General features: G+C 35.5%; 1 protein-coding gene across 1 annotated transcript in view; it reads left to right on the top strand.

Annotated features, from left to right (window-relative positions):
- Window positions 1–21343, top strand: part of LOC125227790 — a 141226-nt gene that overhangs the window by 9166 nt on the left and 110717 nt on the right. Inside the window, 1 exon segment of the mRNA XM_048132131.1 lies at window positions 20020–20081. Within this exon segment, the coding sequence (XP_047988088.1) occupies window positions 20025–20081 (57 nt within the window). The 5' untranslated portion in view covers window positions 20020–20024.

Here is a 21343-nt window from a genome sequence, read left to right as displayed (position 1 = left end):
GTACCAACGAAAAATTATGAGAATTTTAGTAAACATTGGTTTTATGTTATATATTACAGGAAAAATATAATCGTGTTTGTATTTTGAATACTTTTTTTTAATTCACAAAAAACTTTTCAGATTTTTACTTTCAATTTACTCACCCTTGCGGATGTATATCGTACTTTAAATTAAAGTAAAAGGCAAATTAGTTAGCAAATTCCGGGAGATGGCGCTATACACTATAATACTCATTAGTGCCTATGAGATTATTTTTACTAGGTAGTTTGAAAGAAAGTTTGTCACTTGGCCGGTTTTTTTGAATATGATCCTTCCAATTAACATTTGAGTCAATAGTTAGTCCTAGCAAGTAAGGCATCCACTATGTTCGGGGGGTTCAGTACAAGAGTATGGGACAATAAACATCTAACAGTAAACACGAAGCTGATTGTTTATCAAACATGTATCTTGTCCATATTCTTGTACGGTGCTGAAACGTTATCCTTCTCTATCATTTGAAAATACTACATAGGGGTGAAAACGAAGATGTAGATTGTCAAAGAGAAACTCAGAGTACAAAGAAGATATACCTGTACACAGAAACCGCGTAACCGTGGGACGCGGCGAATCGGTTTGTTTATGCATAACTGTTCGCTTTGACATACGTGACTAAATTGCTTGATTGCGATGGTACATACGTTGAAACTTCGAAGTAACTTGAGACAAGAAAAATAGGAGTAGGTACTCGCAAGTATAAACCTAAAATCAAACTAAAATTAAATATCCCACATAAAACTTAACACCCATATTTATTAAATTATAAATCTTGACTAGTATCAGATAGTCTTTTTATATGATGCCATGCCCCAAAATTAGTAGAGATATCAATGTCAAATTTCATTGAATTTTACATTGGTATCTCTACAAAATTAAATCTCGTTATTTGATATATATATCGTGTACCTATATCGATTTTTAAAAGCATTTTAAACACAACATTTATCTCAGGGCGCTTGTTACACGACACAATCAAGTGCAACTGCCAATCTTTAATTTAATATAATACGCGTTATGAATGCTGTAAAACAGCGTAGTCAAATATTTAAATTGATTAATTCTGAATAATGCCTGGAACCTTGAAAAGTTAGCGAAATTGGTAAATACCAGTAAATCCGTGAACACTGGCCTATTAGGTTAACTAATTGCTATACTGGCATTGAAACTTGAAACTAACTACATAGATATACCTACACTACACATAGTTATTTATAAAAAAATATTTTTTCTGCTTTTTTGACTGGTATAACTAAATGTTTGGATGTTAGTAAAACACTATGTAATCAATCAGTGTGATCCTGATTACGTCATACTTGTGAGACTGAACATAATGTTAATGTGGTTATGGGCATAACGAAATTTCAGCACATAAATAAGTCCTGCCTGAAGCGTCCTTTTTTGATTGTTTACGTGTAGAATTGACTACGCATTCGATTTAATAATTACCATGCTGTAATTAGGAAATAAAAGAGATTAACAATGTCTAATCGTTTGTTATACATGTAAAAGTTTAATAGATACCCATTTGATACCTATTTTAAAACTATGCGCCAAAAAGCTACAAACAAGGCTCTGAGTAGAAACAACAATAATTTTAATAAATTCCATTGCTTACATACATAATTATATATATGTTACTTTCCATCATATAAGGTCCTTCTTCTTCTTTATTCTGGCTATGTTCCCATATCGCTCTGGGTCGGCCCTTCTAGAATAGTACTTCCAGTACCTATGTTTTCGCCACAAATCAATCTATTTTGTGTCGTGCTCTTCCAGGTGGAAGCTGTTGGTACACATAAGGTTAAGCGTGCAATGCAATAATTTTCGTATAATTTTGATACGAATAATCAGTTTCAAATCAAGTTACAGACGCACACTTCAGTTCAGACTGCGTGCGTAAATAGATGAAACAAAATTTTAATGAGGATCGAGACGTGACCTCCAACTGGCCGCCGTAACCTGGGCGTACCGGATGCTACAGCTTCGTAAAAACAGAGGATTCGTTAAATTATTCTTGTGGCGAGCAAAACTATTGTCCATTACAATGCGAAAACGTCGCAGCTAATTTGAACTATGCTTTGTCACGCATACTTGCGAATCGTCTGGGGGATTCAATATCTGATTAGGATTATTGAACTTTTTGTTCAGTTTCGACTGGTAACACAAGAATGGAAGAGAAAATTAAAAGATGATGACGTGACGCCCATGACGTGAAAATCAGCCTTGAAAATAGTTTATCATAAATTAATATTTAACTCTTTACCGTTGTACACTAGTACAAGTCTATCCTTCTTTGTAACTATTGGTATATAATTACAGTAGTAAATAATTAAATATAAATATTTAGTAAATACTAAATAACTTTGTTCAGCCATATTTCCAGTAGCTATTTTTTTTTACTAAAACATGATTATTCTACGAATAACTACAATAACACTACATGATTTTTTGCCAGGTGCTTAATTAGTGCATTTTCACCAGAATGTAGTAAAATACATTAGGTAGGTACTTAATTAGGTATGTGATACGAGACAATAGTCGAAAATACACTAATAAAGGCATGTAGTATCATCTGTTGTTAAATGTCTACGAAGCCAAGGTTCCTTTGTTGTTAATGCAATTTATTCCCACAAAGCGGTTAATTGTAATCAGCTATGATCAAGAATATTTTCTCGTAACGTTTCGACATAGAGTCTATTCTTTACTGTTGTTGTAAATTTATGTTTAATTCGCACGGTATGTTTTTAAGATACCGCTGTTAATTGGAGGCTTTAAAACTATAAAATTATATGCCTGTTAACTATTAAGGAGTGACGCTATATTCTCGTGCTTGATACTCTATAAAATTCAAATGGCTTTAATTTACATGGGACACGTTTTTCATTTATACAGAGCAAAACTCCGCTTTCTACATATACTTGTACCTATATCGTGCACATATTCTGAATCGAGGCTTTAGAAACTAGACAATAAGACAATATTACTTCTCAACTACATTAAACGATAAAATGCTAAGCAATAAAATTGAGGTAGCGGCTAACGATAACTCCGGCGACCACATATGGCGGGGCCCGGGGTCGGTGTATCGCGGCACCGCACCGCGCACCTGTCGCCGCGCGGTCGCGCGCCTGCAGGGCCCGTTATGTCACTCCTCCATACCTCCGTAATGACGGAACAGTCCCATACTCTCACGCGTCACCCATCCATCTTCCAATGACAATCATGCGCTCAATACAAATGTACGGTTTACTCATTTCTCACATGAAACAATCAAGCGTGTACAGTTTTGTGATGAGTTGCGTGACTGCTTTAAGTGTGAATATTATATTGTAACACTTGTCGTTTAAACTAATGAAGGTTTAAGTAGAGCCGGCGGCATCTTTGCTCGTTTTACTTGTAACATTTTCTTCAATACAAAATAGTCGAAGACAATGACTTTCTCTCTTATACTGATCTAAATAACGTAGGTCTAGGTCGATTAGAAGGTTCGCAGAAGGTTGTCAGACTAATAAAATTCTTGATGTTATATGAGTACCTTACCTAGATATAGACATTCTTTATTGGTAATGAAAATTACAGGCCATAACTTATACCATCTTAGATTATTGTACATAATTATTAGATTATTGTACCTATTCCATAGAGAACGCAAATGTAACAATAGTATTTAAATCAAGAGTTGAATGAGAGGGATCAAAAAAGCGAGTGACCTGGTTAACAATTTATTACCTATATTAAGCTAACTCTACAATATAAAACAAACAATTGGGAAATCTGAAACTAAAAAGCGTTAATGTTGATTATTAATGACTTATGATTATTAACCGTATGAAGTTTAAACGTAACCTCGTATCTATAGGTTGACAATTCTAATTAGTGTTTCTAAATCAAAAACATTTATTCAGGAAGTAGGCCACAGGGGTACTTTTACATGTCAAGATTACAAAACTTAAAAGCTACTTTAAATTAAAAATTAAACGTGGTGAAAAAACAAATACAAACTGATACAAAAAATAAGAAAAACTAAAATAACTTTAGAGTTGTAAATACTCTAGATATCACAACTAAAGATAATACTTAAATATACTTAATCTATTTTTTTTTCTTAGAGGTGTAATGTGTATATGATCTCGAAGAGTCAGAAAGAAAATAAACAAACAAGGGCCGAATAAAGTGCCTCAATGTATTGTTTGTAATTATTAGTGGGTGTCGTACCTATTTCAATGTTAATGTAGGTAATTAAGTGTAAACGAAAAAGGTGAAGGTCTTAACCTAATGTAAGATAACGTCAGCTAACGATTAGCTATGATAGGCGCATAATCTTGCTCAATGTCGTACCTATAGCTAGTCTGTGTGCAATTGACTTAAGGAAGTAGTAATACACAATATAGAAAATAAAAATACATATCAATATGACTCTGGACATGCAAATGTTAACCTTACTGGAGTTTACAGTAGATATTTGCTAAAACCTCCCCAATTTCATTATGATCTGTACACCATGATCGGTGTGGGTATTAATTTCACATACATATTGCTATACTAAGTATATTTCAGAAACAAAACGATAACTACATACCTATAACGTTTACTTAAATCGAATAAGAAAATAAATATTCTAATAAGAAGAACATACGTGAATTGCTCAAAGTTACACGTTCTATAAATACTGTAACAGTTATGTGACTCGAACAACCTTGCAGTGATAACATCAAGAGCATAACATTTGAGTCCGCTATTGCCTTGGAAACTGTGGGACGGTACCGCTATGAGGTAAACGCATGAGGTAGGTACTACCTGTACCGTTCATGATACGGCTACCAAACGATTCGCGCAATCGATTATTTTCGATTTTGCACATTTTTTTCGAGATCATAAGATTCATAAGGAGGTAGAATAAATAGCATTTGGTAACAAGAGGGTTCAGTACTATAAAATTACGTAATTGCCGTTACGTTATATGTACATACCTGTATTATATGTGTTGTACCTATCTAGTCACTTCAAATTAAGTATTCAGACGAAAATATTGAAGCATCTTGTCAGTTAGTGCGTTTTCACATTATCCGATCCGATATCGGATGTAGGACCGATATCCAATACATTTAAGCCGCCATCTTTGATTTTTGCCTTTGAAATCCTTCCAAAATTCGATATCAGATCGGATATTCAATTCGGTTCAATGATTTATTCCTAAAATTTACATTTTATGCGTCAATAGGCAGGTAAATGTGAAAACACACTTAAACGAGTATAATGTACTATCCGAACATTAATAATATTAGATCTAGAATCGATATTTTAATGTATAAGATTAATAAGCTTGTACCATCAGTGCGCTGCACATTAAATGAGGCTAATATGAAAAATATTGCTAACTAATAAAATATGTAAGCACAAAACACCTGTACTCTTTCATATTACCACTCAACAGACTGCACAATTTTGTCTATTTTTACCATATTATTGACTAAGACAGAATTTATACAGGAAAATAAAATATAAAGCGATATTTTACTCCTTCCTTAAATAACACAAATCCGGTTTAACGGGAATGCTTACTTGACCAGTTAGCTCCCGCGTTAAGAATATTCTTAAGGTAACATTTTGTAAGGATTCTAACATATGTTAATTACTGCTTTAGAATTCACTGCGGTATAAAAAAAACAAACAAGTTCTTAACAGATGCTGACTATTTTGTTATTGTCTCGCATAGTGTAGGAATGAAATCACTTTCTATACTTAGTTCAGTATGAGCTTAATAAATTGACATAGGTAATATATTGTTCATGGCTTCAACAACAATATATAACACATCACTATATACCAAATACCAACATACAATGAACGCCTGTGTTAGAACATGTTAACCCTTAATTTGGCAAAGTCCGGTGGGACGGACAGGTGATAAAAAAAAATATTTCGCTTTTTTGGTAGAATTTTATTTAATTTAACATATGGAAAGAGACTCTTTTATGATACATGCTTTGTATAAAAATACTATTTGACCACTGTCAACACTCGTTTGACAGTTACTCGTCAAGATGGCACCGCATCAGAAGTCAACTGTTTTTAGCAAAATATTTATGCGTTTTTCTTTTGGTTTTTGTAAGAACAGGGTATTTCTGTTGTATAAATAATAAAATATATTACATAATAGTTGCAAGTGGTTATGTTTTCAATTTATTTCTCAATTTCTAATACTCATAATCATCATCTAAACAAGTTGTCCGCCGCACCGGACAGTGCCAAATATATACTAAATACGATTTGTCCGCCGTGGCGGACTATGCCAATGTTGCGGTGACACGTGTTGTAACAAATTATTATATTGTTTTGTTTATTATTTTGATTTTCTTGTTTTGGTGGCCTGCTTTTATGCTTAGATTTTTTATTTAATCCAACAGCGTGTGGTGCTGGACCAAGCAGTTAAAATTTTGGCACTTTTAGGTATACGTAGTGCGCGGATATTGTGAATGTTACATATCGCGCGAGGGGCAATAAACATTAAAGAAAACCGGGTAGATCAAAATTTATAATTTCTTTGTCTGCCCCGAACATTGATATAATTAATTTCGGGTAGTTTTGTGTTGTTTACATCTTCGACGACATTTTGCTGGGACATCACTGTCACATCAGTCTGTCGTGATCACGGCCTGTGCAACCTGGCCAAAAAGTCGGAAAAAAGTTAAAATAATGATATTTGACTATAAATATGTGTCAGTTTGATTTTCATACAAAATTATTATATTTGTTAATTTTTAAAATAAATATATGTTAAGAAATACTTGTTTATTTTAAATGACCGTATGTTTGGCAGTGTCCGCCTCAGCGGACATATTAATTTATCCCAATATTTGGCAGAGTCCGCTGTGGCGGACATATTTTTTTTCCAAAACTAATAAATCTAGATTTTTTTAAATATTTTTCGGACGCTTTAAAAACACCTGTTATTCAATATATTAAGTAAAATCGGAAAATTTATGTCACCAGAGTCTCTGCCAAATTAAGGGTTAATAAAAATAAATAAACTTAGGTCGACAGAGGCTTAGGCTGTTTAATTTAAATCGACTTTGCGCAACAAACGTCAAAATCTAAAACCAAGTAGCGACATATTTGTACCGTCATAAAAACTCATTCCATTACTTTAGGAAGCAGCAATATGCATTTTGGTAATCAGTTGACATTACTGATTCCAACGAGACAATGTTTGTATGTTCAAAGCGTACAATAAATTTAATGTCGCGAGAGAGTTCCATCGTGGTCATCAATGTCATCATCAGTAGTTGTTTATGCAAATGTTTGGTTTTTGGTGTAAAAAAACAAAAGCTTTGTTTCAGAAGTTCCCTTAATTCCTAGTGACACACATCATCAATTGTGTTTTAACAAAAATGACCATGATGGGGACTAATAAATGTGTTAAAAAATATATTTCAAATCGGCTAAAATCTGACAGAATATTAAGAAATTTAACGATTATTTATAATCACTTTTTTTTGTAATCTATCTTTCCAGCTCAGAGGATAAACTACGTCTTTCACACTTAATTTTATACCCGTGTCTCATGCACCGTCAGCAGGATTCGCGAGGCGATGCGCGTTGATGTCGTTTATATCTTGCAGTTAGGATAGATATAGAGGATAGAGTTCTTTAGGGATGAGTTACCTACAAAATCATTCCAGTTCTCTTGCGTTTATCAGACCAGCCGTATAATAATAAAATGCACGACCTTCCATCCGGAGGTCGCGGGTTCAAACTAGTAGCAATGAGTTTTTCGGAACTTCATGTTACCAAAGGTCATTCGATATTAAATTATGTCATCGTCAGAAAACGGGACTAATTCCAATGAGCCTAGTTTTACCTCTGGGTTGAAAGGTCAGATAGCACAGTACGTTTATAAAACTAGTGTCTACTTACTGCAAATCCTGGTACATATCAGTTGCCAACATCAAGAGCCGTATATATCAATTCAGTTTAAAGTTTTAGCACCTACCTAATGATATGTAGTTTAATTGTGATGTCTTCTATCTTAATTAAGTGTGTATGTCTATTAGTTTGTCCGTCTTTCACGGCAAAACGAAGTGAAGAATTGACGTGTTTTTTTAACTGGAGATAGTAGAAGGGATGGGATGATATGATATGTGTATGGATGACATCTATGAATTTATAACCACTATAAAAAAAACTAGAAAAACAATAGGTTGTTAAATATATCAATATTATAACAGTAAGTAACCAAAGTGGTATCTACACATAGCAAGTGTTGTTTTTTTTGTACTTACTTGAAGTTCTCTTTACCTTTATTTTAATTTAACTCCTAAATTATACAGCACTGACCTAGGAACACTCCGGTAACATTTGGAGGATGTAAAAAATAGAGACAATCTTAATGCAGAATTTGACTATATTTACTTAATTTGCAGAGAACCAAGTGAATGATTCCTCTGATGAGGTTGTCTTATTTTTGTAAGACAACCATCTTTATATTTATAGCTTGGTTAGCACATGATTGCCGCGAGAGTACGTCGCCGCTAGATAGACTAGCCGTCTTTATGTCATTAAGTAATACAATTAGAAGAAGACGTGTAATCTATCTCACGGCATCGGCAATCATGTGCTAACCGTACAGATTATCTAAGCTCCGCTGCAAGCTCAAGAACAAAGTTTACCTGTGTTTTATGCAAACATTTTGTGAGTAATACTTGAAACTGGTTTGAATTATGGGAAAGTCACCGCGACAGAAGTAAGTCCGCTAGTAAGATCCGTTACCTCACACGAATTGCTAGTATTGCTGCAACCCATTCTTATCTCGGCCGTGCCTAAACGGTCGCCTTTCGTTGTACTATTATTTTAACTCGTTCGATAATTTCAAAAAGCTCAAAAGTCAGCTTTTACTGCAGTGAAAATAATACTTTATAAAAAATGATAAACATAATTCATGTTTTGTGGGTTATGAAATATAAAAATACATATAAGTAATTAACCGGATCAATAGTACACGATAGGTGTAGATTAAGATATCGACTTGAATAAATATATCCCAAAAAAATCATATTTATATCTAAGTTTAAAAGTTTTCTATAACTATTATATTAAAAGACCTGGCTGAAAAATAATTCAATAGAGAAAGAAGAACATACAAAACAGCAAATAACAATACGATGTTTTGTCGTATACGGGCTGAGTAGCGGACATTGATAAGTTGACACACAATATTTTCTCAGGAGAGAAACTGGTGTAAGGCATTGTTTTGCAGCCCACTTTCTGTAGCCGTACACGGCTGAGCCCCAAGCGCCGTGCCGGCAGCGGCGAGCCCAGCCGGCATAGCCAAGGTGACGCTAGCTTGCGCTACGATAATGTAACGCGTGGTTTTCTATCGCTCTTTCATAAGTTTCATATTAGCGCATCATCGATAGTTGCGTCTCGTTCGTTACGAAGTTTACATGATTGGCTACGCGGCCAGAACTCAGTGCGACGTGAAAGTGAATGGCGCAAGCGAATGCACGGACGCCCGGACGCATTTTACGCTCGATTTGAAACAACATTCGTACATGCGAACATGAACGCATATCCGTGCACTTCCATCTCATAGTGTGGCGTAACACCTGTTGTGTCAAGCATAATATGCAAATGCATAATTAGTTAACTGACGTTCTCGTGTTTACTCTAGTTATCATCAGTTTTACAGTAAATGTAAGTAGGTGCTACCTAAACTTGATGAGAGAGTAACTTTTTATGACTGAGGCGGGGTCACTTTCACTGTCATCGGAATGATTCATCAAATAAACAGCTTAATTATAAATAAACACGTATAGAGAATTCTATTTTAGCAGAAAGGTTTACATGTAAACCTAAATATTAATATAACATGGTATATATTTACAGCCTATACAGGTAAATAAACTAGCTACAGTAATTATACTTATTTTATCATATGTTGATCGTATAACATATCGTGTACTGTGAGACTCACCTTTTACAAAAATTTAAGTTTTCAGTGAAATATTTTTGTAAATTTCGAAACGTCAGCCGGCATTTTTTTTAAACAACACATGGGATCTGAATTGCTATTTATAAAGACGCCAGGGTGGCTAGCCGAATGGCACAATTGCTCACGAAACGCTCACGAAACGAAGCGCTAGTAGATATCTATCTCTATCAGGGCCAGGCCCCGTAGCCGAATGGCATTTCTCCGACGCCAAACGAAAGCGATACGCCGCTGGCTCTGTCGCGCCAATACGCAAGCGCGATAGAGATAGATATCTACTAGCGCTTCGTTTCGTGAGCATTTCGTGAGCGATTGTGCCATTCGGCTAGCCACCCTGTGCAGACAGCTAATGTAACTTCATAAGTCTTTACATAAAGTTTTATTATACTTACTAGCTTTTGTCCGCGGCTTAGCTCGCGTTATATTCCAAAATTGTGGAATGCGCCATACTACCTTCCCCCTCCCCCATTTTAGGAAAGTGGGGGGTTAGAAAGAGACACAAAGTCACTCTCCATCCCTTCAACTATCTCCACATTAAAAATCACGTCAAATCGTCGCTCCGTTTTGCCGTGAAAGACGGACAAACAAACAGACACACACACTTTCCCATTTATAATATTAGTAAGTATAGTATGGATACACATAAAGAGAGAATATAAATAAAGTTATATTATTAATATAGACACAGGTACTATTAAAATAATAATTGAATACTTTTGGATGGGAAGATTATTAAATATTTGAAATTTTTTTTAGAAGCAATAGTTTAAAAACCTTCGTTTATTTAATTTCACATGCCCTGCAGATTTAGCTATGTACATGCATGCAAGTGTTATTTATTACATTTAAGTATGTCTGACAGGGTTAGCCCGGTGTCTTTTTGCAAAACATAGGTACCGCAATTGCTCTTAACTTATCATAAATTGCCAGGTGTGTCAAGGTTTCCATGTTTGAAGATTGTCGCACTGTTTGTGTCTTACGACCTTAAGAGCTGACGTAATAGTGGACTGTGTCATCCATGTTAGAAACCTTGTCATCAATAGCCAGGTACATACTACAGTTTAACATAGTTGTGCTTATTGACTGCATGGTAACACACTACGAATATTGTTTCCCACTAATTCTAATTATATTACCCATTGTGTTGTCACTTAAAACTTGTCACAAAAAATAAATATGGTAATAGAAAAAATCTGAATAGAGAAGAATATATTTATACTTTACTTTTTTAGGGTTCCGTAGTTAACTAGGAACCCTTATAGTTTCGCCATGGCTGTCTGTCCGTCCGTCCGTCCGCCCGTCCGTCCGCGGATAATCTCAGTAACCGTTAGCACTAGAAAGCTGAAATTTGGTACCAATATGTATATCAATCACGCCAACAAAGTGCAAAAATAAAATATGGAAAAAAATGTTTTATTAGGGTACCCCCCCTACATGTAAAGTGGGGGCTGATATTTTTTTCATTCCAACCCCAACGTGTGATATTGTTGGATAGGTATTTAAAAATGAATAAGGGTTTACTAACATCGTTTTTTGATAATATTAATATTTTCGGAAATAATCGCTCCTAAAGGAAAAAAAAGTGCGTCCCCCCCCCCCCTCTAACTTTTGAACCATATGTTTAAAAAATATGAAAAAAATCACAAAAGTAGAACTTTATAAAGACTTTCTAGGAAAATTGTTTTGAACTTGATAGGTTCAGTAGTTTTTGAGAAAAATGCGGATAACTACAGAACCCTACACTGAGCGTGGCCCGACACGCTCTTAGCCGGTTTTTTTTAAATCTTCATTAAATTATCATACCGCACCTGTACTGTCCTATAGTTAGATACTTTATACCACCTTTTTCGCAAAGATTTACGCCAATCGTACAGTCGGAATGACTAAACGGATGATTTAGGTAAATAAAAATTAACGTGCTCTTGACTAAAATAAAGTTCTTTTGAATAAATTTAAGGATAATTTTAAATCTAAGCATCTTTCACTGTAGTGTTTTGTTTTTTAAGTTTTTTCATATTAATTACTTATAATTAGGTACACCTACATTAACTACCTACGTACCGATGAAAAGGAGTAAGTAATTGAGACGTTTTGTTTACTCCACTCAACTTGCTTATTTTCTCTGAACGTTCCAAATCAACTATAATAATGAGTTAACTAATTACACTTAATTGTTTTCGCGTATTACCGACCTGGGACATAAGGCAAACCATTAAAACAAAAGACACCAACGAGCTTGTGAGCTAATAATGTAATATATCATTGAGAAAATGATAGTCCCTCAAAACCCTTGAAGATTTGATTGCAAAATCCCAACGTATGCGTAGAATAATACCTAGTTACTAAAAGTAACTAAATATTTTTGGCAAAGTTTCCGGATTTGAACATCGGTTTCTTTAATAGGCTTATGAGAAAAAAATCTATAAAGTAGAAAATGCACTTTCTAATATTATCTCTCGATTCAAGAATTTATTGTAAAGCAATATTACAAATTCACCATTTAGCGAAATTGTTTCTAATTTTGAATATCAGCGTAAGTAGAAATGGTAACTTAGTAATTTGTTATACGACGGGCAACATTAGACAGCTGTTTTTGAATGATAGTATACATAAAAAAACATGCAGACATTTAAAAGAAACATTGGGACGCTAAAGTTATAACGTATATTTTTGAGATGAATAAAATGAGTTGCATAAAAGGATCATACGAGTATTTTAATGCCTAATTATGTATAGTTAGGTAGGTACATAGACTACTCTGCGTACATTCTCAATATCAATTAGATAGATTGATATTGAGAATGCAAGAGTCCTGATTGACTGACTGATTCAATAAATAAAGGGGTTAAAAAGAAGGTTAAGGTAAAGTTTGGATAATAATCTAATTCTCTAAGAACAAATTAAATTATTTTCATAGAAAATATTTTAACTTGTATTTTTTAAGTAGTAACACTACTATTATGTTATAAACATTAAATAAATGTCATATACAAAGAAAAAGTGACCAAGGCCTCCAGTGTTCCGAGCTGGAATCGAACCAGCGTACTCCGCTTACCGGGCGAATGCCTGAACCACTCGGCCATCGGTCGGTAGAGGGCGCCACGAGCCTTCGGGAATGTCATATACTTGGAAATTTCGACCCTTGCCTTCGTGCACCGATGGCCGAGTGGTTCAGGCATTCGCCCGGTAAGCGGAGTACGCTGGTTCGATTCCAGCTCGGAACACTGGAGGCCTTGGTCACTTTTTCTTTGTATATGACATTTATTTAATGTTAATAATCTAATTTTATTTTATTTTACGATCTTCAAAAAATCGTAAATTATATATATATATTATATATATATATATATATATAATTATGTTTTATTCGTTTAATTATATTGACTTATATTGACCGGGATTGCATGCAACTGCGTCGAAATATCGGGAGCTCGACAAAAATCAAAAAGGTAATCACGGTCTATATCCCGGTCAATATAAGTCTAATGAAAATAACCGTGAATCATTCAAAACTCTTATGTATTGTATTTCTTAAGTAAATGTCAAATGAAAAACTAGCCGTAAGGTGACCCGTTACAGTTAAGAGGTATTACAGTCTGTTCAATGAGTTCTCATTAAATAATCATATAAACAGGGTATTTCTTCGTAGCAAATTAGATTTTCAGCTAACTTGTAAATGCTACAATGTTTTATACCTAGTTAAATATACTCTACTAATATCTGCAATTAATAAAGTAATAGCTACAAATATGGATAAGAAGCATAGTAGTATTTAGTAGTCCTAAACTAGTTTATTCTACAAAACAAATACTTAATACAGAGAGAAACAGTGAACATCAGAACCAAGTTCATTGAAACCGATAAATAATGAAGTTTGACGGTATAGTTACGTGTACGATAGCATAATTATGCCCACGGGAAATTCATAATATTGTTGTGGTTATGTAACGTGACCGCGTGTCGCTAGCTGCCGACGGTACTACATTTAGCGGACGCTGCGACAACTAGGACAACGACGTTGATTTACAGCTGAGTGCTGCACTGGTCTATGAATGTAGTATAGAACTACAGATAACACATACAACAAACTACCTTGTCCAACTATGCTAGCTCTGAACAGTTACATGATGGACCTATACATTATATAGAGGTATGTCTTAAGTAAATACTCGCAAAAAACTTACTTGTTTTCGTTAAACTAGATATGTATTACTTAGGACAAGAATAGACTATCTATCTATACATAGAATGTTTCAAAAATTGTTAGATCTGCAGGGCAATTATGGTCACGCGATAAATGATAAAACATCGGCCGTCCCTATCGCACTTACTAATAGTGCGATAGGGACGGCCTGATGTTTTATCATTTATCGCGCGACCATAATTGCCTGCATGGAATATTTATGTAATCTCAGATGAAAGTCGAAATATTTGATAATCACGCACGATCATCTACAGAACTCTCTTTCTACATATTTTAATTAATAAATAATATTATCATCCACCTCCTCCACATTACTTATTGTAATCTTTGTCATATTGTGCAATGTGCATTATCTAGAGTTGACACGTTCAGAAATGGGGTGAACATGAAGAGCAGCGGAATTGGATAGAAATAGTTTTTGGTTAAATTAATGAACGAATGATTCACAAAAATAAAATGAAAACATAGTGCTGTTTTTATGTTTTCATTGTGCTTTTTGTAATCATGAACTTGAACAATTTTCAAACGGAATTGAAATGCAAAGCTGATTTCAAACGGTTCCATTAATATAATCATACACTGTAGCAAACAGTTTCACATCAACCAGCTGGAGTTATACGGTTTCTCGATTTGTGAAGTTACTCAATGCATGTACTTATCCAAAATGTTGTATCTATCTATGTAAAATGCTGTTAACATAGAGTAGATGCATAAAATTGAAAAAAAAAAAACAGAACAGAAGACTTACATTTTGGTCCCTTTCTAGCAAAGAGGATAAGCGCCTTTATATGAAAAAGTATTGTACCTGGTGACGGCTCCACTGCGTTCCCTATGCTAATGCTTCGAGAATTTTAGCCCTAGTTAGTTGTATCATTCTTTATCATTAATTCATTACTTCGATAAAACATGCACTAAGTCAAATTGATAATATAAACGACAGTTACATACGTCGGACATTTGTTATAACCTATAGTAACAATAATGTATTGATTGAACATTAAGTAAGTGGCCAAAATAAGTGCCATTCACACAGTTACCTGACCTCGCGAGATGGCCTTCGCCTTTGTCGCAACTAATAATTATAAACGGAAACAACATGGTGGCTGGTAACTGCAAGAATACTAGATTTAATAATATTCTGCACTATCAATTTATCTGTATTTGATAATTTATCTGAGCGTTGAATAAATAGGAACACCTATTACGCTAACATCTAATCTAGACACTGCTATTTTCATAACAATTTCAGTATTCTTGTCTTATTTTGATTTAACCCGTATTTAAGAACGTTTACAGTTACAGTCAAGTGCAATAATATTTATGTATCGAAAAAATCGTCTCATAAATATTGTACTTATTACGGCTCTTATTACACCGAATGAAGATGCTATGGGACATATTTTTGAGTAAGACATGTACACCCATATTTTCACACTTGACTGTACATTATGTGATCTATGTATGCGGGTAGCGACCACGATGTGCAATGCAAACATTTGCAAAATACCTATTAACTATATCTTAAGAAAATTAATATGAACTTATTGTGTTCTGTTACTTAATTTTAGTAAATTATCTACTACTAGTAGTCATATTATACTAAAATGTCAAAAATAAGGTTTTTATTATGAGTTTTGTCTTTTCATTAGACTTATATTGACCATGATGCACGCAACTGCGTCGAAAACGATGAAAAGGTAATCACGGTCTATATACCGGTCAATATAAGTCTAAGGTTTTTATTTATTATAATATGATCAAACTTATGTACGAAATGTAATTTCACATTTAGCACTAAGTAGCTTTTCGGCGAAGGAAAATATCGCGAGGAAACTTGCATAATAGGTATATCAGTGAAAAAATCAAGGGTGTATGTGAGGTTCCCAATAAGCATTGGGTTAGTTAGAGTTCGGCGTGCCTGGGACCTCGCCTTATAGCAAGGCAACGGCGACAGATGAGTTTTAGTGGGTACACCATGGGGCTCATCAGCCCAGGGGAGTCCCACATAACCACCAAAGGCCCGTCCGCGTCCCCGCGCCTGGGTAGTATGCGTAAAGCATTAGGTACCCCTCTTTCAAAAAAACCGGCCAAGAGCGTGTCGGGCCACGCTCAGTGTAGGATTCCGTAGTTTCCCGTATTTTTTTCAAAAACTGTTCAACCTATCAAGTTCAAAATAATTTTCCTGAAAAGTCTTTATAAAGTTCTACTTTTGTGATATTTTTCATATTTTTAAAACTTATGCTTCGTTAGTTAGAGGGGGGGGGGATGCATTTTTTTTTACTTTTGGACCGATTATTTACGAAAGTATTAACAATATCAAAAAACGATTTTCGTAAAACCCTATTCATTTTTAAATACTTATCGAACAATATGTCATACTCATACCTTAGGGTTGAAATGAAAAAAAAAAATACTCCCCACTTTACGTGTAGGGGAGGGTACCCCAATAAAACATTTATTTTACCACTTTGTCTGCGTGATTGATATACATATTGGTACCAAATTTCAGCTTTCTAGTGCTAACGGTCACTGAGATTATCCACGGACGGACGGACGGACGGATAGACATGGCGAAACTATAAGGGTTCCTAGTTGACTACGGAACCCTAAAAAAAGGGGACTACAGCCCGAGCCCTCTCACGCGTCAGAGGAGGCCTGTGCCTAGCAGTGGGACGTATCGGTAGGTCTACACCAGGGGTCGGCTTTAAGTCCTTATTTGTTCCTCCTGGTTATGGATGCTCTGACATCGGACATACAGGAGGAAGCACCCTGGTGTATGCTGTTCGCCGATGACATTGTTCTTGTTGGGGAAAATGCTCTTGAGGTCCAGAGCAGACTGGGAAAATGGCAAGAAAGACTGGAAAGTGTGGGACTGAAAATCAGTAGAACCAAAACTGAACATATGTTCTGCGATTTCGGTGGTCTATCCAGTTTTTCCCCTATTGCCTTAGATGGTGTATACCTACCAGTCTGCTCCGACTTCCGGTACCTTGGGTCATTATTCCAAATGACGGAAGCATCGACCGTGACGTGAAAAACAGAATAAATGCGGGATGGATGAAATGGCGACAGGTCTCAGGACAACATGCGATCGACGGATGCCCCTTAAACTTAAGGGGAAAATCTACAAGACGAAGGGGAAAATCTACAAGACGATTGTGAGGCCTGTTGTATTGTATGGATCTGAATGCTGGGCGACAAAGGTGGAGGATGAAAGGAGAGTGCACGTAGCGGAAATGAGAATGTTGAGATGGATGTGTGGAGTGATCAGAATGGATCGGATCAGGAATGAGTATATTAGGGGAAGTTTGAAAGTTGCGCCTATAACGGAAAAGATGAGGAGTGGCAGGTTGGCGTGGTACGGCCATGTAATGAGGAGGGACGAATGTCATATAGGCAAAAGAATGTTGGAGATGAAGGTTGATGGATGGAGAGGGAGGGGTAAACCCAAACAACGCTGGATGGATTGTGTGAAAGAGGATATGAGGAAGAAAGATGTGAGTGTTGAGATGACGAAAGATAGAGGAGAACGGAAGAGGAAGACGTGTTGTACCGAAACCACATAACGTGGGATAAGGGTAGGAGGAAGAAGAAGAAGATATATATCCATATCCATATCCATACTTCCATACTAATCCATACTCCATACTAATATTATAAATGCGAAAGTAACTCTGTCTGTCTGTCTGTTACGCTTTCCCGCTTAAACCACGCAACCGATTTTGATGAAATTTGGAACAGACAATCTTTAGACCCTGAGACAGAACATAGGCTACTTTTTATTTCGAAAAAAAGGGATGAAGGGGTTGAAAAAGAGGTTGAAAGTTTGTATGGGATTTCTTAATTTTAAAAGATAAAACCATGAAACTTTATATTTTAGCACTTGATAAGAAATCATTGAACATCTTGATAACGGATAGGGATAGGGATAGGGATAGGGATAGGGTTTGGGATAGGGATAGGGATAGGGATAGGGATAGGGATAGGGATAGGGATAGGGATAGGGATAGCGATAGCGATAGCGATAGCGATAGCGATAGCGATAGCGATAGCGATAGCGATAGCGATAGCGATAGCGATAGCGATAGCGATAGCGATACGGATACGGATACGGATACGGATACGGATACGGATACGGATACGGATACGGATAATATGGGTATCGTTAGAGGGATACGGATAATCGGTCGGCGGTCTCCTACAATCAATGTGCTCTAAGACGATCGTTGTTTGCTTGCTTGAAGATTACGTTTGCGATAAGTATAAGCAAAATGTAAAAAATTTTAAGGGATAATAGAAAAAAGTACTTTTTACCCACCGATCATAGTGTCGAAATACGGGCTATGTGGGATGTTTATAAAGGTTTCCTCAGCGTATATAGAATTACCTACGCTGTGGTCGATGTGTAATATTTCTACAATCATTGCAAGCAAAAGTATTATGTGCAATCGAAATAATCGCAGATAAATATACCTACAGAGAAACCTAAGGATCCAAATGAAAATCTTAATGAATACTTTTATTACGCGGGCGAAGCCGCGGGTAAAAGCTAGTATATATATATATATATATATATATATTTATATGAGATCAAATCCATTTTCAACGTTAATATTGTTTGGTTCACAATTAGAATTTTTATTTAAGCATTATCCATATTCATATTTATTGATATTGTACATATACATTACACGTCAGAAACATAAACATTCATTAAACTAAGTAATTCCTATTTCTCTAAGAATTAACTTATAAAATGTATAAATGTGTTCCATACAATTTAAATACATTATCGCGCTAAATATTACATTTCAAGGAATTCATTAATGTCATAGAAGGTATCAATAAGCCATTTTTTAAATTTATTGTAAACTACATTATCATTGGATATAGCAGTAATTTGTTCGGGGATACAATTATAAATTTTAGGGCCAATAGCATAGGTCGTTTTGGTAGATTTGGTCAGTCTGAAGTTAGATGTTGCGAGCACACTCCTGTTCCTGTTCCTTAAGCATCTCAAGTTACCAGCTCTGTGTGGGAATATGTCAATGTGGGTTCTTACGAACTTTACAATGTTAAAAATATATTGCGATGGTAATGTCATAATTCGTAATGATATAAATAGTTGTCTGGCTGGCGAGCCAGAAGGCACGTAGGCTATTATTCTTACCGCTCGCTTCTGCAACACGAAAACACGACGCCAGTCAGCGGCGACCCCCCAAAATTCTAGACTGTAGTTTAGCACAGAATGGAAAAGGGCAAAATAACTATTCCGCATTTGTGCTTGAGGAAGAACAAAAGACAATCTTTTAAGTGCAAAACAGATTCCTGCCAACTTAGTGCATACTAATTGAATTTGGGTGTCCCATTTTAGCGATTGGTCGAGTGTAACGCCCAAAAAATTGGCAGAGTTGACTTGCGGAAGGATTGTGTTGTTAATGGTAACCACTAGCGGTCTTGGCGGTCTCCCTCCTAGGTTAAAGTGGAGAACCTGAGTTTATGACACATTGAGGACGAGCCCAAAACCAATATAGGAGTTTATGTACGTCACGGGTGATTGACGTCTCTAAGCTGTCTATGTTCGAATATGAATGAGGGCTAAAATTTTCTCTACCACTAAAGGCTCTAGAACTAGAATTCCGCTTTTATCGAATTTGGACACTGATTATATGTATTTGTTTCAAGATAAGTTGACCTTATAATAGGCAGTAATCTAAATTCAATCCCTTCAGACAGACACATTACACGTCGAATATAATCTTTTAACATTTATTTGTTTCATTTGTTTCAGAGACCATGTATATAGACACCTTACCTCTAGTGGTTTGGACGCTTTTAGTCACAACGACACATGTAAGTAATTCATATACTTTATAATAACACCACAAGGGTTCCTAATATTTAGCAGGCCAATACGAGGGCTGCTATTTAAATACCCGGAAAACAAAAAAAAGAAATATCCATAGTTGTAAATGATTTTATTGCCTTCAATGCCTTCATATTTGTTAGACTTTTCCATTCTTATGTTTGCACTTTTCATAGCACTTTTTCATTCTGATTGCTGTATACAAAACGTGCATTTTGTATGTAAAAACGGCTATTTTGCGAACTAATCTTTGTTTTAAAGTTTTTATATTTTGTGGGATAATAGCTTTTTTTTTAAATTTTCCGTAAACATACGATGACCACGATGAAACTCATTAAACCGTCGATACATATTGATCTTCAATGGGACTTCCTCCCCTAAGGTCGAAAAAATCTGATCCGTGCGATATTTTTGAGTAAACCCAAGGCGAAAATCGTAAAAAAACCATCACACACATTCACACGAAAAATTTCACTAGTAAATCCCTTGAAGATGAAACATTTTTTTTTAAATAATGCTACAATGTGAAACGGACTGATAGATATATGAAACAAACTACTCTACTATGATTCTACTTGCAAAGAGTTATATTTTTATTTGTTATATAAACATATTCAATATTGTTCCTGTAAGTGGTCCATTCCCGAAACATAAGTAGCAGCCCTCGTATAGGTCATGTACTCGTAATATCGATCGGTAATAAAAGTGTTAAGTACTTAAAATTTTAATCGACCGGCTGGTATCAAAAATATACATAATTATACAAACTTTAGGTTAGCGAAGAGCCTGGTGATGGATGTTGTTTTCCAATAAATACATGCCTATTTAAGTAGGTACCCACTATAACGGCCCAGCCACGACATTGGTCTAAGCGCGGCAGCGGTGAGCGGCAGCCATACGTGCGAATGAAAAGTCCCATCGCTGTGTCTCGCTCCAATGTATGGCCGCCGCTCACCGCTGTCGCGCTTAGACCAATGTCGTGGCTGAGCCGTTAGGTATATAGTGTGTAAACTGTGTGAGCATTATATTTTTTCAAATGTGTATCTATTTGGTATAGTCTCGACACATTTACGAACTTTGGTTACGGGAGAGACCATCAGCTCTCCCGTTATTATAAAATTTATAAAATATAACAACACTCCTGAATCCTGAACATAGAGGTCTGTAGTACTAAAATGTGTCGTTTAAAAGACATATTTAAAAGATGCACAGGACGCACTTAACCCTTAATTTGCCTATTTGTGTTCCT

Source organism: Leguminivora glycinivorella, chromosome 7 (assembly GCF_023078275.1).
Source record: "Leguminivora glycinivorella isolate SPB_JAAS2020 chromosome 7, LegGlyc_1.1, whole genome shotgun sequence".
NCBI classification, from domain to species: Eukaryota; Metazoa; Arthropoda; class Insecta; order Lepidoptera; family Tortricidae; genus Leguminivora; species Leguminivora glycinivorella.
This window is presented reverse-complemented; position numbering and strand designations above follow the sequence as displayed.